At 37.9% G+C, this 25,904-nt stretch overlaps 1 protein-coding gene across 1 annotated transcript in view; it reads left to right on the top strand.

Annotated features, from left to right (window-relative positions):
* The window catches only part of PIK3C2G (phosphatidylinositol-4-phosphate 3-kinase catalytic subunit type 2 gamma), a 410,949-nt gene that overhangs the window by 119,197 nt on the left and 265,848 nt on the right, over window positions 1-25,904 (top strand). The window contains exons 14-16 of the mRNA XM_043882432.1: window positions 6,871-6,985; window positions 16,369-16,499; window positions 25,441-25,629. Of these exons, the coding sequence (XP_043738367.1) occupies window positions 6,871-6,985; window positions 16,369-16,499; window positions 25,441-25,629 (435 nt within the window). The remainder of the gene's footprint in view (window positions 1-6,870; window positions 6,986-16,368; window positions 16,500-25,440; window positions 25,630-25,904) is intronic.

The raw sequence follows: 25,904 nt of genomic DNA on the forward strand, positions 1-25,904 counted from the left end.
CAGTAAACTCCTTCAGTGCAGAGATGCTCAACCCTGATTGAACAATAGAATCTCCTGGGGAGATTTAAAACTAACCCAAAACCCAAGTTCTCCCAAAGATTCTAATTTAATTGGTCTATGAAGAAGCCCAGGCATCAGTAGTTCCAGAGTTCCTGAGATGAGTTAAAATGCAAGAAAATGAGAATCTCTTTTGTAGAATTTAAAAAGAAGCCTAAGTAAATCATAATACAAGTTTATTCCTGAGACTGTTGTCTCAGGAGCCAACCCTGGCCCCACTATGTATTGTCATTTCAGATATACCCTTAAAATCAAATAATAAAAACAAGTTGTAGATAAAAATGCCTTATCATTCTTCCATCTTGTAGGATAAAGACTCTCAGAACTCAATTCAAATATCTTATTTATACATGAAGATCTTTATGATGAAAGAAGTTTAAGGACTGGCTAGAGGTCACTGGGCTATTTAGGAATAGAACGAGAATCAGAATGGAGGGTTGACTTCTGTCCACACATCTTCCTACTTCAAGCTGCCTCCCTTGCTGCCCTTAGATGCCATGCCCTCCTTCATGAATGAGCTGTGGAAACCTCACCAGCACAGGAGGGGATCTTGTCTCTCTTCCTGGCCATGAAACCTGTTAGATTTATGAGAGTCAGAGTCTCAAAGAGTTTTATAAGATCAGATCTTCTGAAAGTGCTGGCTCCAGAATGCCAAACCATGGATGCATAGAATCCTATACTTAAAAATGGGAGTAATTAATTTATTCTAAACATGCTTTTTAATTGTCTGAGGAAACAGGGGGCCAGAGAGGGCCAACTAGCCCATCTATTCTCCTGGTGCTACAGATTTTCATTTGGTTTATCCAGGCATAGGAATTTGTATAATATTGAAATTTAAAGGACCCTTAAGTATAGAAATGCTATGGCCTTAACAGGTAAATGAGCAGAAATGATGTGGACCTAACATAAGCAGAAGATACTGAAAAGAGGTGGTGACAATACACAGAAGAACTGTATAAAAAAGATCTTCATGACCCAGATAGCCATGATGGTGTGATCACTCACCTAGAGCCAGACATCCTGGAATGCGAATCAAGTGGGCCTTAGGAAGCATCACTATGAACAAAGCTAGTGGAGGTGATGGAATTCCAGTTGAACTATTTCAAATCCTAAAAGATGATGCTGTGGAAGTGCTGCACTCAATATGCAGGCAAATTTGGAAAACTCAGCAGTGGCCACAGGACTGGAAAAGGTCAGTTTTCATTCTAATACCAAAAAAAGGCAATGCCAAAGAATGCTCAAATTACCACACAATTGCACTCATCTCACACACTAGCAAAGTAATGCTTAAAATTCTCCAAGCCAGGCTTCAACAGTACATGAACCGAGAACTTCCAGATGTTCAAGCTGGATTTAGAAAAAGCACAGGAATCAGAGATCAAATTGACAACATCCATTGGATCATCGAAAAAGCAAGAAAGTTCCAGAAAAACATCTACTTCTACTTTATTGACTATGCCGAAGTCTTTGTGGATCACAACAAACTGTGGAAAGTTCTTCAAGAGATGGGAATACCAGACCACCTTACCTGCCTCTTGAGAAATCTGAATGCAGGTCAATAAGCAACAGTTAGAACTGGTCATGGAACAACAGACTGGATCCAAATAGGGAAAGGAATACGCGAAGGCTGTATATTGTCTCCTTGCTTATTTAACATATATTCATAGTACATCATGAGAAAAGCTGGGCTGGATGAAGCACAAGCTGGAATCAAAATGTCAGGGAGAAATATCAATAACCTCATATATGCAGATGACACCACCCTTATGGCAGAAATAGAAGAAGAACTAAAGAGCCTCTTGATGAAGGTGAAAGAGGAGAGTGAAAAAGTTTACTTAGAACTCAACATTCAGAAAACTGAGATCATGGAATCTGGTCCCATCACTTCATGGGAAATAGATGGGGAAACAATGGAAACAGCGAGACTTTAGTTTTCGGGCTCCAAAATCACAGCAGATAGTGACTGCAGCCATGAAATTAAAAGATGCTTGTTCCTTGGAAAGAAAGCTATGACAAACCTAGGTAGCATATTAAAATGCAGAGACATTCCTTTGCCAACAAAGGTCTGTCTAGTCAAATCTATAGTTTTTCCAGTAGTCACATATGGGTGTGAGAGTTGGACTATAAAGAAAGCTGAGCACCGAATAACTGATACTTTTGAACTGTGATATTGGAGAAGACTCTTGAGAATCCCTTGGACTTCAAGGAGATCCAACCAGTCCATCCTAAAGGAATTCAGTCCTGAATATTCATTGGAAGGACTGATGCTGAAGCTGAAACGCCCATACTTTGGCCACCTGATGCGAAGAACTAAGTAATTGGAAAAGACCCTGATGCTGGGAATGGTTGAAGGTGGGAGGAAAAGGGGACAACAGAGGATGAGATGGTTGGATGGCATCACCAACTGGATGGACATGAGTTTGAGTAAGCTCCAGGAGTTGGTGATGGATAGGGAAGCCTGGCATGCTGCAATGCATGGGGTCACAAAATCAGAAACAACTGAGTGACTGAACTGGACTAAACTAAGGATAGAAATGTTATTTATTGGCATAGTCCTTTACTAATGACATCTTATTCAAAATCTCCACATATAAGATTAATGAACAGTCCATATACATGTTGGTGGAGTGGGCAGGGTGGCATTTGAAATTCTAGATTCCTATCTCTTTGCCAGGGCTTCCCTGGTGGCTCAGTGGTAAAGAATCCACCTGCCAATGCAGGAGACATGGATTCGATCCCTGGTTCAGGAAGATCCCCTGGAGGAGGAAATGGCAACCCACTCCAGTACTCTTGTCTGGGAAATCCTGTGGATAAAGGAACCTGGCAGGCTACATACAGTGCATGGGGTAGCAAAGAGCCGAACATGACTTAACAACTGAACAACAATTTGCCATCGCCTCAGCACCTTTCTGCTTCCCTGGTGGCTCAGATGGTAAAGAATCCCGCTGCAATGCGGGAGGCCTGAGTTCAATCCCTGGTTTGGGAAGATCCCCTAGTGGAGGGCATGGCAACTCACTCCAGTACTCTTGCCTGGAGAATCCCCATGGACAGAGGAGCCTGGTGGGTTATAGACCATGGGGTAGCAAAGTCACTCAGACGTGACTCAGTGACTTAAGAACAGCACAGCACATCACCTTTCTAAAATCGACTCCCCCAAACACAAGGCCACATGAAGACAGATATAAAACTCAAAAATTATTGATTTTGTGTCAGAAGCTCGAAGAAATTAAGCAAATTAAGGCTTGCTAATGAAGACAGGATACAGATGTCCTGGTATAAATCTGGTGCTCTTTCCACGATTATGAAACTGTTTCTGGTATGTTTTGCTTTCATCATGTTTTTGTTTTGTTTGCTTAATTTTAACTGACTTCATAAACCTTTGCATGGCATTATAACGTAAAACCTACTGGTGAATCCCACCAACTTGGATATTAAAATTTTCCATTTTCATCCTTTTTTTCTGAGACCACCAACACTAAGATGCATTCTTTAAATCCCTTGATTCCACTGATCATCTTCCTCATGCTCCTATTTTCTAGTCACAGAAGTCTATGAAAATGTAGTCCTTCAGTCATGCTTATAGTGTTGAAAAAGGCCCCTTGTCAGAATATAAGTTAGGTAATTTCCTGCCCACAGAGAACCCAAAGAATGGTGCCAAACATCCTTTCCCCCAGAATTGTCTTAAAGTATGTATCATGTTAACCTTAACTGGACAACTAGCAGTTCATTCTCTCTATGTCCTATCTCTTGATACATCCTTTCATACATATATTTGAATCAAGAGTTCTGACTTCACTGTGCCCATACAACTCAGGGTTAAGGCCAGGGTGACTATTGACCCAGACTCCATCTGAGAAGACAAATGACAGATAACTCACAGTTATTCTTGAGTCCCTTCATTATTTATAGCAATCAGCTTAGATCACTCAGATTTTCAGAGTGAAATACGACCAAGATGTCTAAATATAGTAGGGCCATAAATATAGCTCACTACACAACTTAGATGTGAAGAAAAAGTGCAATTAATATATCACACTTTTCCTCATGAGCTCCCACCCTGTAACTAAGGAGGAGGACAAACTTTCCATTGATTACTAAAAAATTAGCCAATTTGATCATCTAAATAGGTCTTTTTAGAATTATGAGGCCTCCTTTGGATAAAATGCTCAATCACTCAGCTTTCTGACACCCTAAGTCTTTAAGAGGACAGTTGTTTGGTCGCTGAGTTGTGTCTAACTTTTGCTATCCCAAAGACTGTAGTCTGCCAGGCTCCTCTGTCTGTTGGATTCACCAGGCTCCTCTGTCTATGGGATTCTCCAGGCAAGAATACTGAAGTGGGTTGCCAGTTCTTTCTCCAGGGGATCTTCCGGACCCAGGGATAGAACCCGCATCTCCTGCTTTGACAGGTGGATTCTTTACCACTGTGCCACCTGGGAAATCTAGATACAAAGGATCAGAAAAGAAACAGGTTATTTGGCCCAGTGACATGCGATATCCAATCAAAGGCATTTTTAAGCTGGTGGTTGTTTGTTCCATCTATTGTAGCCTGTGATTGGCACCCTCCCAACTTGTCTAGGGCTAACTGACACTTTCAGGGTGTCTGGGGCTCTCACAGGCACCATAGACCCACACAGGACTCCGAGCTGACCTCAGCTCAGATGGTCTAACCAGATGCCCTTATTGTAGAGGCCCTTTATCCCCACCACCTGACTCCCTTTATGGAAACGTTCTCACACAAGCATCTTCAGCTCTGTCTAGATTCCGTCTCGTCTGTAAAGAAACCAAAAACCCAATAAAGCTGAACACAAGTTCCTTTGGCCTATGTATTGTGTGACCCCATGTTGAAGGTCACTCTTCAACTCTGTACAGGATCAGCTCAAGAAATGATTTTCTTCTCAGATCTGAAGCGCAGAGCATAAAATGGAGCCCCCTCCGCCTTCAGCATTAGGCTGTGCTCACTTACTTACCACTCCTCCCCATCTGCCTTCCTATGGGCAGAAGAGGGGAGCTTGGGATACCATGATCACACTGTCCCCTCTTTCTCTGTCTTCTGCTTCCCACCAACTCAAATTGCCAGGAAGTGGTAGCTTTTTCTTTTGCTACATTCTCCTTCCAGTATGCCACATCCACCTTCCCACACTCCTGTTTACTCTACCATGGATAGGCATATTTTCTGTAAATACTGTGGAGGACATTAACATCTGAGCCCTCCAAGTTCAGTTATAGCACTCTTCTTCTGCATTCTGGCTGAAACTAATCCACAACTTTTCCCAAGAAGATGGATGCTTCAAACCATTTGGGGCAAGGTTATATACTCTGAAAGGTAAAAGAGAAAACCACAGGAATAATTTTCTAATCTTTATCTCCATTGAGTTAACTTTTAGCTTGCTAATATACTGTGGGCTTCCCTGGTCACTCAGACAGTAAAGAATCTGCCTGCAATTCTGGAGACCCAGGTTCCATCTTTGCATCAGGAAGATCCCCTGGGGAAAGGAATGGCTATCCATGCCCGGAGAATTCCATGGACAGAGGAGCCTGGTGGGCTACAGTCCATGGGGTGACATAGAGTCAAATTCGACTGAGCAGCTAACGCTTTGACACTACTTTTGCTAATGCTGGTATTGGCTAATACTGGTCCCTGGTATTGTTATACCAAAAAACAAACAAACAAAAAAACAGAACTCAAGTTTTTCCAGATGAGGTGAGGATAGAAGAAAGGGATAAAAATGACTCAAAATTCATCCTGCTAAAAGAATATTCTTGGGTTATATAAAAATATCTGCACAGTAATGATTAAAATTATACTTCCCTGTATACTTTCTAATAGTATCTTTAAATATGAAAGCTAAAGAAGCCAAGCCTCAAGAAGCTAAGGGTTTAGAAAACTTTATTTGGATTTTTTTCCTCTTACTTTGCATATTTGCCCATTAAATGTCAAGGTAGAATTCTATGTTATTTTCCAAAGACTTGCTTAATGAATTAAAATTCTATATAAACTTTAATCTTGTTGACTTTAAGTTTTACAGTTTTAATTTTGTATGTTAATCAAAGACTGTTCCCAGTGATCAGTAGAACATTTTAACCAATAATCGTATTCATATATACAAGCCAGGTATAGCTTGTTTTTTAATTCCTATAAGCCTCTGTGAATTTGGATGTTATTGAAGCTGTTAAAACTATCCATGAATTCTTCCTGTCTAAAGTCTTTCCTGTATTCACTCTCATTTACTATGGTAATTTACAACATAGGTTTAAATATTCAGAATATGAATAATCTTTCTATTTATGCATAAAGAACCACTTCCTCCATGAAGTCCCACAACTACTTTGATCTGCAAATCATATGCTAATTTAAATCTTTTCTTTCTATAAATTTAGAGCTCATATCTTTAAAGATTCCCAGGGAATTTAGTCACCCTATGAAGCAAAAAAATATTCTTAAAAGTTATTAACATCTTTATTGATTTAAGGCAGTCATAACTCCAAGAATATAAACTTGACATTCTTGGTCCCATCTTGTAATCAGCATTGTTGGAAATTAAGAGTAAATGCTACCCGTTAGAAACCATTGTGGAAACAATTTTCTCTTGTGGAAAATAAATGTAGACATCTACAGACATAGCCATGCATGTGGTGTTATTAGAAATGAACCATTCATCAGTATCTAGACTTGTGGAATATCCTATTTCTCTTTTAACTACTGAATAAAGCTACTGAAGCTAATTGTGTTTATATACATCTTTTAATTTATAAATAATAGTAGCTTCCCTCTTGAAATGACTTCTGTCTGTCCATATGTGTTGTCTTTTGCAGCAGATCCATTCTCGGGTCTGTGCTATTCAGCATGACGTTACAAAGTGAGCCTCCCATGGAAATAATCGCTCCAGGAGTGTGGGATGTAAGTCAGCCGTCCCCAGTGACCCTGCAGGTAAGTGTCAGGCTATGAGATTAAAGTACACACAGCAAGGATTACTTGATAAATAGCTTGTTGTCAATTACAGAAACAATTTTCTTCCAGGATCACACATTTTAATAGTCTTCTCTTTCTCCAGCCTGCTGGGATCTGTAAAACCTCTATTGCTTTTATTTTGCATTCAGTGTTCTCAAAGCACTTTTCTCCCAGTTTATATAATAGTAATTTCAAGCCATTCTCCATCCAACACAATCAGGAAGGAAAGGAATGGACTGTTGCCATGAGTCTACTCATTATACATATTCATTTTTCTTTCCATTGTCTAAAAACAGTCATTAGTATATATTATTAACTTGATACCTTATTCACACCTACCTCTTCATTATGTCATATTGCCTTAAAATCTCTTTTGTTATATGTTTTCTAAATGACTAGCCATTAAGCTGAATAGTAGGAGGAGAAACAGCAAACCAAATCCTTCCTTTTTCCTTAAAGGCTCTCTTCTTTCTGTGATTTGTAATCATGAATGAAAGGTGATTAATGATTTTGGGCTTTCATCCTTTCTGCTCAGAGGATTTTATTTTTCATTTTCCTCACTTTTTTCATGCTAGTAAGTGATCAGTTTCATCAGATAACCTGAAGCCCAACTGCTCCCATACATGCAAATGCAGGGAATACGGACTCTCCATCTGCGTGGGAAAAACTGGGCCGTGCTCCATAGTACAGGATTTTCAACCTCTCGCTATTGACACGTTGGATGGGATGAGTCTTTGTTGTGGGGGGTGCCCTGTGCCCTGCAGGATGTTTAACAGTGTTTTGAGTTAATATTTAACTCAGTTTTACCCACTGAGTACCACTAGTACCTTCCCAGTTCTGATAACCAAAAATGTCTCCAAATACTGTCAAATGGTCTCTAGGGATAAAATTGCCCTCAAGTGAGAATCACTATGCTGGAGGAAATGAGTAGAGTCTCTAGGTTCGTAGAATTTCCAGGTTTGGGGTAAAGGATGTGAGGGACAAAGTTTAGCAACATGGAAAGCAAGCTGTTAAAAATGGAAAAGAAAAGCAGCACTAATAAGAAAGCGTGGCTTTCACTTTGCAAGATGAAGGAACTTCCCCCTCTAGACAGTAGCTGAAGAGCCACTTCTAATCCCTGGATGGGGTGATAAAAAAAAGTGTTACAAAAGAGACACTCATGCACTTAGAGAAGGAACTTCTGATTGTGGGGATTGGGAGTGGGGAATGGGGGATGGGATAGTTAGGAAGTTTGGGATAGATGCATACACACTTCTATACTTAAAAAGGATAACCAACAAGGACCTACTGTATAGTGCAGGGAACTCTGCTCAATGTTATGTGGCAACCTGGATGAGAGGGAAGTTTGGGGGAAAATGAACACATGTATATGTATGGCTGAGTGCCTTTGCTGTCCATCTGAAGCTATCACAATGTTGTTAATTGGCTATATACCTCCATACAAAATAAAAAAATAAAAGCCAGATGTTGTCAAAAATAAAGCCACACACACGCCAAAGAGGTGGTTGATTAAATTGGATCTTGGCACAGCATTCTAGACACTCAACAGATGATGACCTAGTGATTAGCAGATATTTCCTTGTAACAGGACAACCACCTTTCTTTAAGAGGATGAATGCAGACTTTTTCTTGCCAGATCTAAACCACCTGACCTTAACAAAAATCTTCCAAGTCTGACCATTACCAGAGCTTTATGGATATAAATTTATGATTATCAGGGTCTTTAGTGGCTGAGATGGGGTGGGAGACGTGGAGACTATCAGATGAGACCTTCCTTGATTCCTCTCAAGTGAGGGGATCAGCTGCTTTAGGAGCACAGATCTTGGAAGTGGAAGCTGAAGAAGTTTCAAGTATTCAGCAGCATAGATTCCAGGTAGAGACCTACAGCCAGGACAGAATTACCTCATGCCCGTGTTCAGTCACTAAGTCAACTCTTTGGGACCCCATGCACTGTAGCCTGCCAGGCCCCTCTGTCCATGGAATTTCCCAGGCAAGAATACTGGAGTGGATTGCTATTTCCTTCTCCAGGGGTTCTTCCTGACCCAGGGATCAAATTTGTGTCTCCTGCATTGGCAGGCTGATTGTATTTTTTACCTCTTAGCCATCTGGGAAGCCCCATATGACATAATTTATCTTACAAGAAAAGGAGAGAAGATATGGAAATCATCCAACAGTATGAAAAAATGTTCAATTGTCTGCTTTTACAAAATAATTTCACATGGTATAGACATAGACGGAAACGTCTCAGAATTTTTTCAATTGATGATGAAATATACAAAATAAAGTAAGAGGTATTATGGTAATAAAGTTAAAAGCCTTAATAACTAGTCTCATTCTAATTACACACAGCTAAATTTAGAGCAGAATTTTCAACCTAAGGATTATGAGATGGTGAGGAAATTAGAAGCAAGTTCTGCAACCAGTGTTTGTGTTAAGGAGTCAGTGTGAGTCACAGGGAAAGACATCAGGCTCAGAGTCAGGAGATCCGGAGTCTAGTCTTAGCTCTTTAATCGTAAACATTATGACTCTGAACAAGTCACTTTCCACCTCCCTACAGTGAGAGGATTGTACTATGCCTGTTCAACTTCTTTCTGGTCTGTGCTTTGCTGATTGTCTGTTATTAAAAGATGACAATTATGGTATGATGCAGGTTATGTTACAGAACTTAATTCCTTCCAGTCAGTCTTCTTTTTTTCACACTATGCTGCAGACTGGAAGCAGTGAATAGAGTGAAGTAGATCTGAGTTCGGAGCTTCCCAGGTGGCACTGGTAGTAAAGATTTCTCCTGCCAATGCAGGAGATGTCAGTGACGCAGGTTCATTCTCTGGCTCAGGAAGATTCCGTGGAATCCACTCCAGTATTCTTGCCTGGAGAATCTCACAGACAGAGAAGCCTGGAGGACTACAGTCCATAGGATTGCAGAGTCAGACATGATTGAACCAACTTAGCATGCATGCACAGATATGAATTCAGACATGGAGACAAATTATTATATGATCCGATCAATGTGTGTCTCCCTCAACTTCTTCCCTTCCCCTGTATACAATCTAGTATCAGTTCAGTTCAGTTCAGTCGCTCAGTCGTATCCAACTCTTTGCGACCCCATGAATCGCAGCACGCCAGGCCTCCCTGTCCATCACCAACTCCCTGAGTTTACCCAAACTCATGCCCATCGAGTCGGTGATGTCATCCAGCCATCTCATCCTCTGTCGTCCCCTTCTCCTCCTGCCCCCAACCCCTCCCAGCATCAGGGTCTTTTCCAATGGGTCAACTCTTAGCATAAGGACAGTCTAGTATAGTGACATAATTTAAACACTAAGAGCAGAGTTGTTTTAGTTAATGTTGCTCTTGTTCTAGTTTATATTTCTCTACTTAGTTTCCCATTCATTCTATTTTTTTTAAGTTTTTCTTTTTTTTATGTGAACCATTTTAAAAGTCTTTAATGAATTTTTTATGATATTGCTTGTTGCATGTTTTGTTTTTTTGTCCACAAGGTAGATTGGATCTTCGCTCCCCAACCAGGGATTGAACCCACACTCCCAGATTGGAAGGCGAGGTCTTAGCCACTGGACCGACAGAGAAGTTCCCCCCCCCCCCCATTCATTCTAAATACACTATATTCTGGTTTATTTGTCCTCACCACACTGCTGTCAGATAACCTCCTAATTTCTAGTTGCCAAACCCAGTACTGGTTTTCATACCTCTTCATTCTAGTCCTCTCTGTGCAGTTTTTGGCTCTGTCTCTTCCCTATTACAGGCCTTCCGAAGGAGTTCAGTGGTGAACAATTCACCTGCCAATGGAGACACAGGAGATGTGGGTTCCATCCCTGGGTCTGGAGGAGGAAGTGGCAACCCACTCCAGTATTCTTGCCTGGAGAATCCCCATGGACGGAGGAGCCTGGCAGGCTATAGTCCATGGGGTCACAAAGGAGACCAACATGACTTAGTGACTCAACAGCAACTTCCCCACTACAGAACACTCTTCTCCTCTGACTTTGCTGATATTGCCCTCTTAGGTTTCTCTTCACACTCTCTTTGGTTATTCTTTTTCTGTTTTCTTCTCCTGCTCCTTTTCTTTTACTTGTTCCCACTGTTGACAGTTCCCACGGGTTCTGTCTGCTGTCCATTGCTATTCTCAGTATGTATATTCTCCTTGAGAGAATTTCTCTAAAGCTTTATTGAGATATAAGTCACATACCATACAATCCTCCCATTTAAAGTATACAATTCAATGTTTTCTAGTATTTTCACAGATATGTACAACTAATCTCAACCAATGCCAGTTTTAGAGCATTTTCATTTTTATGAAGAAATCTCATAACTTTTAGCTATTGCTTTTCAGTCCCAAACTCTAAGCAACTACTAATATACTTTCTGTCTCTATAGATTCACCTACTCTGTACATTTCATGTAAATGGAATCATACAGTATGTGTTCTGTTGTAGCTGGATTCTTTCATTTAGCATAATGTCTCAAAAGTCATCCACTTTGCACCGAATATCAGTATTCACTTATTTTTTTTATTGTTGAATAGTATCACAATATAGAAATGTGCTTATTGCTCAGTCACATCTGACTGTTTGCTACCTTTGAACTATAACCTGCCAGGCTTCTCTGTTAGTGGGATTTCCCAGGCAAGAATAGTGGAGTGAGTTGCTGCTTGACTCAGGGATTGAACCAGCATCTCCTGTGTCTCCTGCATTGCAGGCAGATTCTTTACCTGCTGAGCCATCAGGGAAGCCCCACCCATAATGCAGATATACCACTCATTAGTTGATATGCATTTAGATTATTTCCTTTTGGCTATTAAGAACAGAGCTGCTCTGAACATTCATGTACAAGTTTGTGTGTGAACCTATGTTTTCATTTATCTGGGCTGTATACATAGCAATGGAATTGCTGGGTCTCATTTGTTCCTAAGGTTTGACTTAGAATATCTTGCAGGTTCATGCCTAAGTCCATACCTTTAGTTCACATTCCTTTACACCACAGGGAAAGAAAGTGTTAGTCACTCAGTCATGTCTGAGTGGTCCCATGGACTGCAGCATGCCAGGCTTCCCTGTCCTTCTCTATCTCCCAGAGTTTGTTCAGACTCATGTCCATTGAGTCAGTGATGCCATCTAACCTTCTCACGCTCTGCCACACCCTTGTCCTCCTGCCTCAGTCTTTCCTAGAATCAGGGTCTTTTCCAGTGAGTCAGTTCTTCACATCAGATGGCCAAAGTATTGGTATTTCAGCTTCAGCATCAGTCCTTCCAAAGAATATTCAGGACTGATTTCCTTTAGGATGGACTGGTTGGATCTCCTTGCAGTCCAAGGGACTCTCAAGAGTCTTCTCCTGCACCACAGTTCAAAAGCATCAGTTCTTTGGCACTCAGCCTTCTTTATAGTCCAACTCTCATATCTGTACATGACTACTGGAAAAATGATAGCTTTGACTAGATAGACCTTTGTCAGCAAAGTGATGTCTCTGCATTTTAATACACTGTCTAGGTTGGTCATAGCTTTCCTTCCAAGGAGCAAGCAAGTATCTTAATTTCATGGCTGCAGTCCATGGGACCACTGTCCACAGTGATTTTGGAGCCCAAGAAAATAAAATCTGTCACTGCTTCTACTTTTTCCCCTTCTATTTTCCATGAGGTGATAGGACCAGGTGCCATTTGTTTTTTTAATGTTGAGTTTCAAGGCAGCTTTTTTACTCTCCTCTTTCACCCTCATCAAGAGATATTCTGTAGACAGCTTCAAAAACAACACATCCCAAATTGAGCTCACCGTCCTCTGAGAATTGCTTTCACTCCCTGAATTATTTATGACTGTTCATGCACTCACATACAGCTAGCTATTGCACTTGTCTCATCTCTCTCTCAATACTCATATTCTGTCCACTGTAGATCCTGTCAACTCTTCTTTCATATGTTCTTCAAATCTGTCCTCACAAGTCCCCACTGTGTCTGCCGTAGTTCAACATTTCCCTTCTAGGTTACAATATTTCAGCTTTTTTCCCCTTGTCTTTAGTTTTGTTATTCTCTAATCCAAAATCCACAAGCATGATCCTTCTAAAATAGAAATCTGAACCCACCATTCTCCTTCTTATACTCTTCAGTAACTCAGCACTACCTAGAGAATCACAGGCAAGTTCTAAAGCACAGCCTCCTCCCATTGTTTCCCTTGTCACTCCCTGACGTCAAGCTCCAGCAGCTTCAAAAGTTGTAGTCTCTGACATGCACTGTCCTGCTTTTACCTTTTGTGCATTTATGAATTCTGTTCACTGCCTGCAATGTGTCTACCATCTTCCCTTAATTGTCTGTTACCCACCCTTGGGCTTAGTTTCTGTCATTGTTATTCACCTTTTAGGATCCTTGGAACCCTCTTCCATGAACTTCCCTCTTACCCCCTTCCCTCTTTTCACTCTGTGTTAGCATGCCCTACCTGTATGTTCACATAATAACCAAGAAGATTTTTGTCAACACATTTACAACACCTTGTATTTCTTTCTTGAGAACTTCTTTAAACCATAGTTCTTACCTACTCATTCATACAAGGTATTTTACTTTACCTAACATTTCATTACCTGTTTATCCTTCATTATCAGTGATGTTAGGGTGAGGCAACAGTAATATTATTGGTACATGATCCTTAGAACACAGTACATTTTTGTCCTAGTGTAGCACAGGTTCCTTTTTCTTCAGCCCCTCTTTTACAACTCCTTCCACAGACTCACAGCAATTGCCATCAAGTTGATAGACATCATTCCTTCCCTTGAACCGCATAGAACTTATGGTCCAATATGTATATGCCTTATATCCAAACTACACCTACAGCCCAGGCTCATTTCTTTGAATAAGGAGGTAGAATCAGGGGGGCCTGAGCAAGTCCATGAACATCGTATTGGCATAGTTATGTGAACATGAACGCTAGGAACATTCACAGCAGCTCCTTCAAGGAATTCCAAAATGAAGCCATAGTAGGAACCATGGTGGCCACGTGTAAATGGAGAAGGATGAAGGAGAGAGTAAAAGCACAACAGATAAATGGAACACAAGAAGTCAATATTCAGTGTATGAGGAAGTGTGAATTATAAGTGTGGATGATTGAATCTGAATATTTTCCTGTACCCTGGAAGAAAGAGCCTCATAATTTTCTTTTTTTGTTTGTTTTGTTTGAAGTCAGTAGTCTATCCTTAACTCTTTGAGGCAAGAATGGAGCAGTAGGTGTCATGGCACATTAAGTGAACACATTAGTAGAGAGCTCCTGCAGCACTCTATTAAAGAAAAGAAAAAAAAAAAAAAATAAGACTAAGGCCAAGCTTGGTGCATCATGATCACAGAAGAAGAGTCACATGTTTGCCATTATTAACCTGAAGCATAGCTTGGGGTGCTTTGTATGTATTCAACCCTATTTTAATTGTTGATGTTTGCCTTTCTCTTCCTCCATAATGCATAGAACTCAAAAGAATTCTAGGGAAAATGTTGTACATTAACACATATTTTGGGAAAGTATCTTTTGTGAAAAACTAGAACAAGAGGCAACTGGGGAAAGCCCTATTTTCTGTTAGCAACTGAAGAATCGGTAACTGTTTAGCTTCATAAAATATGAAAATATGCAATTTGTATAGGACCTCATTCATGTATCAGAAATGAAAAAAATTTCATAATTAAAATATATCAAGGAATTTTTAGTAGATTTTGTATAAGGATACTTCTGTATTCTCATCCACTAGCTTTAGTTTCCTCATCTACCTTGCCCTTTACTTAGGACCAACATAAAATTGAATTAGCTCATTAAATACGATTTCTAGTATTTTTGTTTTCTATGTTTAAAATATTTGGATATATTAAGAGTAAAGGGTAACCTACTAATTCTGGAGGTGCTTCTTTCCAAGGCAAAATTAATCTTTCTGTCAAGAGGTAAAATTTACTATAATATTGCTTTGGTGTATTGGAATAAAGAATCATATATTGTAACAAAAATTATACCAAAAACAAATATTGCAACAAATTTCAAAGATTAAAGAATAAAATTCCTAAGACTTTTCAAATAAGAACCCAAGTAGATTAAACTGTATTTCAAACCATAACTCACAGTCTACCATATAATTTTATTCCATTTTCTCTGAGATCACAATCTAACATAGATCAACAGAGAAAAATAAATTCTTTAGATTTTCCGATATGAAAATGAAAAAAAAAGTGATACTTTTGAGTACTATGAAAAGTGAAAGTCACTCAGTCATGTCCAACTCTATGACCCCATGGACTGTATTCTTCCAAGCTTCTCTGTCCATGGAATTCTCCAGGCAAAGGGGTCTTCCTGACCCAGGGATCAAACTTGAGTCTCCCACATTGCAGGCAAATTCTTTTACCATTTGAGCCACCAGGGAAACCCCCTAAGCATTATATGGGGCTGTAGAATATTTATCTCATTTACATACTTGGAAACTGTATTTTTTTATAACTACTATTTTATTTACTGGGCTTCCCTGGTGGCTCAGTGGTAAAGAAACTGCCTGTCAATGCCGGAGATGTGGATTCGATCCCTGGTCAGGAATATCCCCTGCAGAAGAAAACAGCAACGTACTCCAGTATTCTACCCAGGAAATCCCATGAATGGAGGAGCCTAGTGGGCTATAGTTCATGGGGTCACAAAAGAATCAGATATGACTGAGCAACTAAACAACAACAATGACAAATGTTATTTACTAGAATCAGGTTATCACTTAAATGTGGTCTAGTGGGAGGCATGTTAAGCCAGGAAAAAAGAAGGTCTGCATTCTAGCCTTGTCTATAAAACTGAACTATAGAGCCACAGCAAGAATATTCTGTTTGGTTGTATACTTGCAAACCAGAGAAGAGTTCACTATCATGTCTACAAAGTGGTTCACAGACTTACAGATTTTAAATAGTAGAGACCAACATAAAGTTACTCTTTTTATTTTCTCAAGTGATTACATGAAAAAAAGTGTGATTACAATCTATAATTTTCATCAATTAATAATTGACATTTAGTAGTGAAATACAGAAAAGGTATAATTTCAGCATTACATAAAAATGTAGCGTTTAATTTTATGAAAAGTTAATAAATGTTATTTTCTTATTTTTTCTCAGATAAAGTTACAGACTACAAATTTATATACCATTTACATAAATAATTGAGAATTTGCCAAATATCATGTATATTTAAACACCAAGTCCAAACCCTAATGATTCTTCTAAAATTATTGTTAAATAATAAACATCACAGGAAACATAGGATATTTTCCTGCCTTTTGCTTTATTTTCTATAAATCTAAGATAGAGATCATTAAATTAATGATGCATTTTTCAGGCATTTGATACATGGCAAACCATCTTTTTGTTATTTCAGATTGATTTTCCAGCTACTGAGTGGGAGTATATGAAACTTGATTCTGAAGAGAATGGAAGTGATCTTGAAGAACCACCAAAAGAATGTTTAAAACATATTGCCAGACTGTCACAGAAACAGACTCCCATACTGTAAGTGACCCAGTTCTTGGGAGGGAATTTTGCCTGCGTTTCATGATACCAGCAATCATTCTAGAAGCACTCATATCTGTTAAGAGTGAACCTTTCTTCCCACATAACTCCTCTCATTTCCTACGATCACATCTGTTGGATGATCCACTAATACTTAGGAGCTAAGTTAGTAATTGTGTTTTTTTAAAGATTTTTTTTTTTCTGTGACACTCAGAAACTTTAACTTTGGTCAAGGAAAAATAAAAAGATTGGAAAACATTCAGTTCAGAACAACAAAGCAGAGACTGATAGATACAGATCAGCATTTAACAGTGATAAACCATTGCTCTTCAGTTAGATAGAAAATTGTTTTGGTAAACCAGAAAATGTAAAATTTAATTATAATGACATTTAAAAAAGAAAAGAAATAGCTTACATTTTAATACCACTAAATTAGTAACTAAAGGAGTACTTAAATTTTGTCAAACAGCAATTCTCTGGGAAAGAGATATCCCAGGAAGAATTATAAGAGTTTACTAATTCTGTGTATTTACTGTTTGTACTTAATATTTGGTAATCTCCAAACCACAGCTTATGATGCTCTCATTACCACATGGAAAAGCACAAACCTAAGAAAGCAACTTTTCATGTATGTGAGATATATAATATAATAAAACGTTTTATTCCAAGAATAAAAGATTATTTAAAGGTTTTGGACAAGGTAGTCATGTGATTGGAATAATCTTTTTGAGTGATCCTTTTGGCTATAAATTGAAGGATGGTTTAGAGAGGAAGTAAGAGAGGAAGACCTTACTTGGTCAACAAAGGTCCATCTGGTCAAAGCTATGGTTTTTCCAGTGGTCATGTATGGATGTGAGAGCTGGACCATAAAGAAAGCTGAGCGCTAAAGAATTGATGCTTTAGAACTGTGATGTTGGGAAAGACTCTTGAGAGTCCCTTGGACTGCAAGGAGATCCAACCAGTCAATCCTAAAGGAGATCAGTCCTGAGTGTTCATTGGAAGGACTGATGTTGAAGCTGAAACTCCAATACTTTGGCCACCTGATGCGAAGAGCTGACTCATTGGAAAAGACCCTGATGCTGGGAAAGATTGAGGGCAGGAGGAGAAGGGGACAACAGAGGATGAGATGGTTGGATGGCATCACCAACTCAGTGGACATGAGTTTGGGTGGACTCTGGGAGTTGGTGATGGACAAGGAGGCCTGGCGTGCTGTGGTTCATGGGGTCGCAAAGAGTTGGACACAACTGAGTGACTGAACTAAACTGAAAAGAGAAAGAGAGCAGTACAGTAAAGTAGCTGATGTAATGTTTTAGGCAGAAGGTCATGGTCACTAGAGACCTTTCAGACTGAGGTATTGAAAGTGATTAAGCATTTAGTTTGGGATAATCTTGTTACTGCCTTGTTACTGCCCTGAGCTCTAATTTCCACATGTCTTACTCTTTTCCTCATTCACTTCAAGCCAATGACATCTCTTTACTTCACATATTTCACACGTGCCATTCCCTTTCCCATCTCAGGGTCTTATTTGCGATTTCCTCTTCATGAAATACTCCTTCCTAGTTCTTCACATGGCTGAATCATCTCATCTTGTAGTGGAAGTGTTAAAATGCTAGTTGTTCAATCATGTCTGACTCTTTGCAACCCCATGGACTATAGCCCGCGAGGCTCCTAGGTCCATGGGATTCTCCAGGCAAGAACACTGGTGTTCTTTCCTCCACCAAGGGATCTTTCCAACCCAGGGATTGAACCTGGATCTCCTGCATTGCAGGCAGATTCTTTACCATCTGAGCCACCAGGGAAGCCCCTCAACCTGTAGGTCTTCACTTAATTGTGATCTTCTCAAAGAGACCTTCTTTTATGACCCTATTGAATGAAGTTTTCCCCTCTTTACAATCTCTCTTATTACCTTCTTTATGACACATAACACAATCTAGTATCATCTTGTTCATTAATGTGTTTTTTTCCTCATTTGTTTGTGAGAACCAAGAGAACCAGGAACCTATCTTATTTATTACTACATTTCCAGTGTTCTACATTTTGCCTGATAAATAATATGTGTAAAATAAATGTCATAAAGGATAAAGTTCCTTGGCATAGAGTTTGGTATAAAAATGACCTTAAGGATTCTCATAGTCCTTATGACACATATTTTGATTATCCATCGTTATTCTAGACTATTGCCATCTTAATTAAATGAAGCATCTTTTGATAGTTCTTACTCAAAAATATAAAACTTTACATTTAACAAGTATGTCACATATCAAAGACTGATATATTTGTATGAGAGATTTTTTTAAAATATAAAAAGTTGCTATCCTTTGAAATTTTAAATATGTTCAAACAAAAAATGTCAAAACCAACAAATAAATAAGCATAGAAACTGCTTTTAAATATTAAAGGTTTGTGGTTTTAAATTAGCCCCAGGAATTCTAACTGGTTTTATACTTCAGTTTTCTATTTAAGTCAATAACTTATACATAAAATAAGCAACATTTTTCTGTTTTACTCACTCAAATACAATTATTAATGCTCAGTAGAATACAGTTTCATTCAGGACTGTGAAAACAGATGGAGAAGTCTTCAATGTGATAAAACTTATGTTAGAAACAGATTAAATTCATTTCCCAAATACCACATTTTATCATTTAGTTGGTGACATACTTGTCTTCTTTCAAATTGGTTAAATGTAAGCAGTCGAGAAGTTCAGACTCAATGAAGTTTGGTGAAAATGTACTATAACATTTGTAAAAATAAGAATACCTTCTTGATGACCTCTAAAGAAAAGTATCTAATGTAAGGAAAATCTCAGAACATAAGGTAAAAAAACAAATCTTTTGAAAGAAATTATGCCTCCACTTCTAGCCATGAAGGTTACCTACTATATTACTAAACTAGTCCTCCTGAATTAAAGAAATAAGACACAAGAGAAATACATATAAAGCAACTGCTCTCAGAAATTGAGCAGAGAAGGCTTGAGGTGAACCCATGAGTAAAAAGGCCTTCAGACCCAGAGACATTTTCTGTATCATAGCTCTGGAAGTTATGATTAAAGAAGAGCAGGCAGGTCTTACCTCCTGAGATTAAAAAAAATAATAAGGCAGAGATCACAGAGTTTAATAATTTTGAGGCAGCTAGAATTTCCAGAGAATAATAGTGGAAAAAGGGAGATCCACCGGATAGGAGCTACAGAAATATGTAGTGGTGTCCCCTTATATATTCAGCTGAGTACTGAGCCACTCATGAGCACCTGGGGATTTTATAGCAAAAGAACTGCTACAAGGAGATATGAAATAAATGTAGATTCTAGAGGTTGCACAATGCTGGGAGACATAAATTTTCTGACCAGTAATGATGCAGAAAGATCACAGAACACCTCAGCACTCAATAAAGAAATCAGAAAGATGCATATTAGGAGTAAGGGTGCTCTAGCTCAAGATTTAGGACTGTGCTTGGCCTAGTCTAACAATCATAAAAACAGATCCCAAGAGGATCAAGCTGATCTACTAGTAATTAAACTGCCTCCTAAAAAAAAAAGGAAACATTCAGCACTCAAATGTAGCAAAACGCAGACTCTGAACAATGTAGGATTTTAAATGTTTAGTGTACAACCAATAATTGCTAAACATAGGAAGAGTCAGGAATATATAAACATAGACCCGGATTGAAGGAGGCAGTTAACAGAAACAGCTTCAGATGTTTTGCATGCATGTTAAATTGCTTCAGTTGTATCCAACTCTTTGCAACCTCATGGACTATAGCTTGCCAGGCTTCTCTGTCCATTGGATTCTCCAGGCAAGTACAATGGAGCAGGTTGCCATTTCCTCCTCCATCAAATATTTTACAACTGTTATAAAGGTATTTGGGAGAAGGACATGGCAACCCACTCCAGTGTTCTTGCCTGGAGAATCCCAGGGACAGAGGAGCCTGGTGGGCTGCCATCTATGGGGTCGCACAGAGTCAGACACAACTGAAGCGACTTAGTAGTAGTAGTAGTAGTATAAAGGTATTTATGGGTTTAAATTAAAAGACACATATGGGTGAACAAATGAAGTAGAAAAATGGAAATTTAAGAACTGGAAGGCACAGTATCTACATTTTTAAAAATCACTGGAAAAGCTTAATAGATTGCATAATGAAATAAAAGAAGAGTGAGTTTAAAAAATGGGCAATAGAAATTATCCATGTTGAAATACAGAAAGAACAAAACCTGAAAATAGTGATACAGCCTTGTGACCTATAGGACAATTATCAAGCAATGTAACATGTATGTATTGGACACACAGGAGAGAAGAGAGATAGTGAAGAAAACAAATTCTTAAAGAGATAATAGCCAAAATTTTACGTTTAATTTTTAAAAAATCAGCTACAGATATAAGAAATTTAGCAAATCCCAAACACATACACACACACACACACACACACACACACACACTCATACACATCACCTAAGGACACCATAGTCAAATGTCTGAAAACTAAAGATAAATATAAAATTTTTCTAAGGCTTCAGAGAAAGTCAGCAAATCATATTCATGGGATGAACTATATATAATTCTACAGATTTCTCATTAACTTCATATTTCTCATTAGAAACTATGGAAACCAAAAGACATTATATGTTATCTTTCATTTTGAAAGGGGAAAAGAAACTCTTATCAACTTAAAAATTCTATAACCAATAAAATTGCATTTCAAAAATTAAGACAAAATTAAAACATTTCAACTAAATACAGCTGAGTTAGTTAATTATAAGCTCATCTGTACTGTACAAAATTTTAAAGAAAATACTTCAGGCTGAAAAAAGTGATAACTAGATGGATATTCAAATCTACAAGAGTAAATGAAAAGTACCACAAAGGGAAAATAGCTAGATAATAAAGATATACATTTTTCATGTTTATTTATTTATTTTTTAAAATATTTAACTAAAAATAATCATAATGTACAACTGGGCATATAAATAAAAATAAACATATAGCAGCTACAATAATAATGAGAAGTAGAAAAATAAAAGCATAGTATTCTAAGGATCTTATACATAAAGCAGTGTAATAACCATGGTTGGCTGCCTCAGTGGTAAAGAATCTGCCTGCCAGTGCAGGAGATGTGGATTCAATCCCTGGGTCAGGAAGATCCCTTGGAGGAGCAAATGGCAATGCACTCCAGTATTCTTGCTTGGGAAATCCCAGTTCAGTTCAGTTCAGTTCAGTTGCTTAGTCATGTCTGACTCTTTGCAACCCCATGAATCGCAGCACGCCAGGCCTCCCTGTTCATCACCAACTCCTGAAGTTTACTCAAACTCATGTCCATCGAGTCGGTGATGCCATCCAGCCATCTCATCCTCTGTTGTCCCCTTCTCCTCCTGCCCCCTATCACTCCCAACATCAGGGTCTTTTCAAATGAGTCAGCTCTTTGCATGAGGTAACCAAAGTATTGGAGTTTCAGCTTTAACATCAGTCCTTCCAATGAACATGCAGGACTGATCTCCTTTAGGATGGACTGGTTGGATCTCCTTGCAGTCCAAGGGACTCTCAAGAGTCTTCTCCAACACCACAGTTCAAAAGCATCAATTCTTCGGTGCTCAGCTTTCTTCACAGTCCAGCTCTCACATCCATACATGACCACTGGAAAAACCATAGCCTTGACTAGACGAACCTTTGTTGGCAAAGTAATGTCTCTGCTTTTTAATATGCTGTCTAGGCTGGTCATAACTTTCCTTCCAAGGAGTGAGCATCTTTTAATTTCACAGGTGCAATCACCATCTGCAGTGATTTTGGAGCCCAAAAAAATAAAGTCTGACACTGTTTCCACTGTTTCCCCATCTATTTCCCATGAAGTGATGGGACCAGATGCCATGATCTTAGTTTTCTGAATGTTGAGCTTTAAGCCAACTTTTTCACTCTCCTCTTTCACTTTCATCAAGAGGCTTTTCAATTCCTCTTCACTTTCTGCCATAAGGGGAATCCCAAAGATAGAATAAATGAAAAGACTACAGTCTATAGGGTCACAAAGAACTGGACACCACTTAGCAACTGAGCATTCACACACACCCATGATGTGCTAAAGAAGAATATTATAATCTTGACAGAAACCATAACCCCCAGATTTTAAGAGTACATCTAAAAGTAAAAAAGATGACAGAAATTAAATTTTTTAAAAATCCAAAAGAAAGAAGAAACAGAAGAAATAGTTTGGACAAAAATAATTAATACCAACATGGTTGATTTAAACCTAATCATATCAATATTCCATTAAATATAAATAAAAACCCCAATTAAAAGAAAGAAATTGTTAGCCTACATTGCAAAAGTAATATCCAACTTTATGTTGTTTACAGGTGCATATTTTAAATACAAAAATTTAGCTAGATTAAAATTAAAAGAAAAGGATATATAAGGAAAATCATACCATCTTGATATCTTTGGGGGAAAAAATTTGACAAAATTCAGGACCAATTTATAATAAAAACTTTCAAAATAGAATAGAGTGGAACTTCCTCGACCTTCAACTCTTGAGTTGAATCTGGATCTATAGGAAAAGCTATAGTTAGCATTATATTAAATGATGCAAGAATAAATGTTTTCCCCCTAAGTTTGGGAACAAAGATGCTTGCCTAAATATTCCTCTTCAGTGTTATACTGTCAGTCTTAGCCAGTGCACTACCACAGGAAAAAAAAAAAAGAAAAATTTTAAATGTGTAAAAGTCAGAAAGAAATAAAACTGACTCTATTTTCAGATGGGTGATTATGTAAGATCATAGCATTTGAGATTAATGTACAAAATGCAGCTCTATCCCAGTAAAAAATAGAAAATAAATTTCATTTTTCTAAATTCTATCAATATTTACAATATCAACATCTCTATCTCCTGCAGAAGGGAATGGCAACCCACTTCAGTATTCTTGCCTGGAGAATTCCATGGACAGAGGAGCCTGAAGGGCTAGAGTCCATGGGTTTGCAAAGAATGAGACATGACTGAGTGACTAACACACAATTACCTAAAAATGCAAAACTTTGCTAGGAGAAATTAAAGAAAACCTCAGTTAATGGAAGAATATATCATGTCATTGATTAGAATAACCATTATTGTTAAGATGATAGTTCTAGTTGTTCTGTTGTTAAGATGACAGTGTCTAATTGATAAAAATACAATTATAATCTGTTAGAAAGTATAATTTTTTTCAAATGATCAGTATGCTTTTAATTAAACTCCAGTGACTTGGATAATATTTTTTAATGGACAAAATTAAAGAATGGCAAGAATGCCATACAATTGGTTCTGTCACACCCTACACCTGATAATGTAAAATGCAACAACCACTTCAGGAAGCAGTTTCTTCAAAAGGTAAACACATGACATACAACCAATTCATTTCCCTCCATGGTACTTCCTAGGAGAAATGAAAATACACCTGTACAAACACATGCACACAAATGTTCACAAAAGCTTTATTCATAACATTCCAAAACAGGAAACACGCCCAGTGTCCATCAGACAGGAGAAAGGATAAGCAAATTGTGATATGTTCATATAAAGGAGTAATAGTCATTAACTGAAAGAAATAATCTACTGATATACTCAACAGTATGGATAATTTCAAAAAATTATCCTTAGTGTAAGAAGCTATAAATAAAAAAATATTCATGATTCTGTTTATATGAAGTTTGAAAGTAGTTATTATTTGTCTAAAGTGAAAGAAGTCATACTACTGCTTGCCTCTGGTAGCATAAGAAACTGTTTTATATCTTGAAAAGAGTGTGGATTTTATTATACTTGATATGTGCATTTGTCAAAATTTAATTAACTGAATCCATGCATTCTCTTTTACGTAAATTATGCTTCAGTAAAAGAGAAAAATGCACTGTTCAATATTGAAAAATGAATTCAGTTAAAACAAAATAATTAGTTTTAGTAGCATAGTAACAGTTTTATTATGGAATATTTTTCTTCTGGGGGGTTTCTGGTGAAGAAGGTAGTGACAAAAGAGAAAAAGAGCCCAAATGTACCTCAAAAACCATCCTCTGGAATTCATTTCTTTCATTTTGCAGATGGAGAGGATTTCAGAAGACATTATAGAGAAATAATGATATTTAAAATCTGTTAATAACTCTTGCTATCCCTTCTTGGGAGTTTTAGTTAAAGAAAGCTGAGCGACAGAGTGTCAGTTTGGAGGAGACAGTGTTGAAAAGCTGTCATTGTCATGTGAGAAATGCTGTCCTTCAGTTCAACTGTGGTCTTGAATGCTTTTCCTGGAGTGTAAGCAAAACATGGTAAACTCTCAGTGAATCAATGGCCCTTGTCCCAGATCTAGATCTTCTGAGGCACACACTTGTGCATGTGAGAAAGTCCTATTCACTGGCATTTTAACTCCAAACTTCCAGCAAACTCCGAGAATTTAAAGCCAGAATCCAGGGATGAAATGAGATCTTTGTTTCTGACGTTTAGAGCAAAAAGTTTTCTGACCTCTGATGAAACTTGCTTTGAAATGAAGGAATATCATCTTTAAAATATGCCGTTTCTTCACAGGCCCACTTGGGTCTAAGTTAATTTCCAAAAACAATAAGAAAGTAAATGGTTCAGAATTTTTGTTCTAAGTAGTACATGTGGCAGAATTGATAAACTTGTTCTGCTTAAAGGAGACAAAAACTTTACTAACCAGAATGACATTTTTTAAAAAGTGGCAAAGATAAGGGCAAGGAAAAAATACATGTGAATTATCTGAAGTACATTTTATTTAATTTTTCTATAAAAGATTAAAGTTAGTGGGAAATAATCTGATAAAATAACCTATCAAACTGTCCCAAGAAGATAAAGGATTTATTTTCCAAAAGAAACTAAAAATTAAAGAACTAGACCTAATATTTTGTACTGACTGTTCATAGCAAGCGTTTGTTAGTGTCACAAACTCCAGTAAATTATCACTTTCAATCTGGTTTTGCAGCCTCTCTGAGGGAAAGAGAAGATACTTATGGTTTTATCGCTTCTACTGCAACAATGAAAATTGCTCTCTTCCTTTGGTCTTGGGAAGTGCTCCTGGATGGGATGAAAGAACTGTTTCAGAAATGCATACCATTTTAAGAAGATGGAAATTCTCTCACCCTTTGGAGGCACTTGGACTTTTGACTTCCAGGTAAGAATTGCATGACAGACATGATATTACTAATGTGAAAATTTTGAGGAGAAAAACTGCAAGTCTCTATGAATAATTCAATACCAGTTCTGTTTATTTCCAATTTCAGTAGCTGTGGATATTAAATTTAGATACATGTAAGCTGTGAATATAAATTTTAAACAAATCTAAACTATAATTGTGTCTTCTTTTTTTTTCCTATTTATTTTTATTAGTTGGAGGCTAATTACTTTACAATATTGTAGTGGTTTTTTCCATACATTGACATGAATAAG

This window comes from Cervus elaphus, chromosome 22, assembly GCF_910594005.1.
Source record: "Cervus elaphus chromosome 22, mCerEla1.1, whole genome shotgun sequence".
In the NCBI taxonomy this organism is placed as follows: domain Eukaryota; kingdom Metazoa; phylum Chordata; class Mammalia; order Artiodactyla; family Cervidae; genus Cervus; species Cervus elaphus.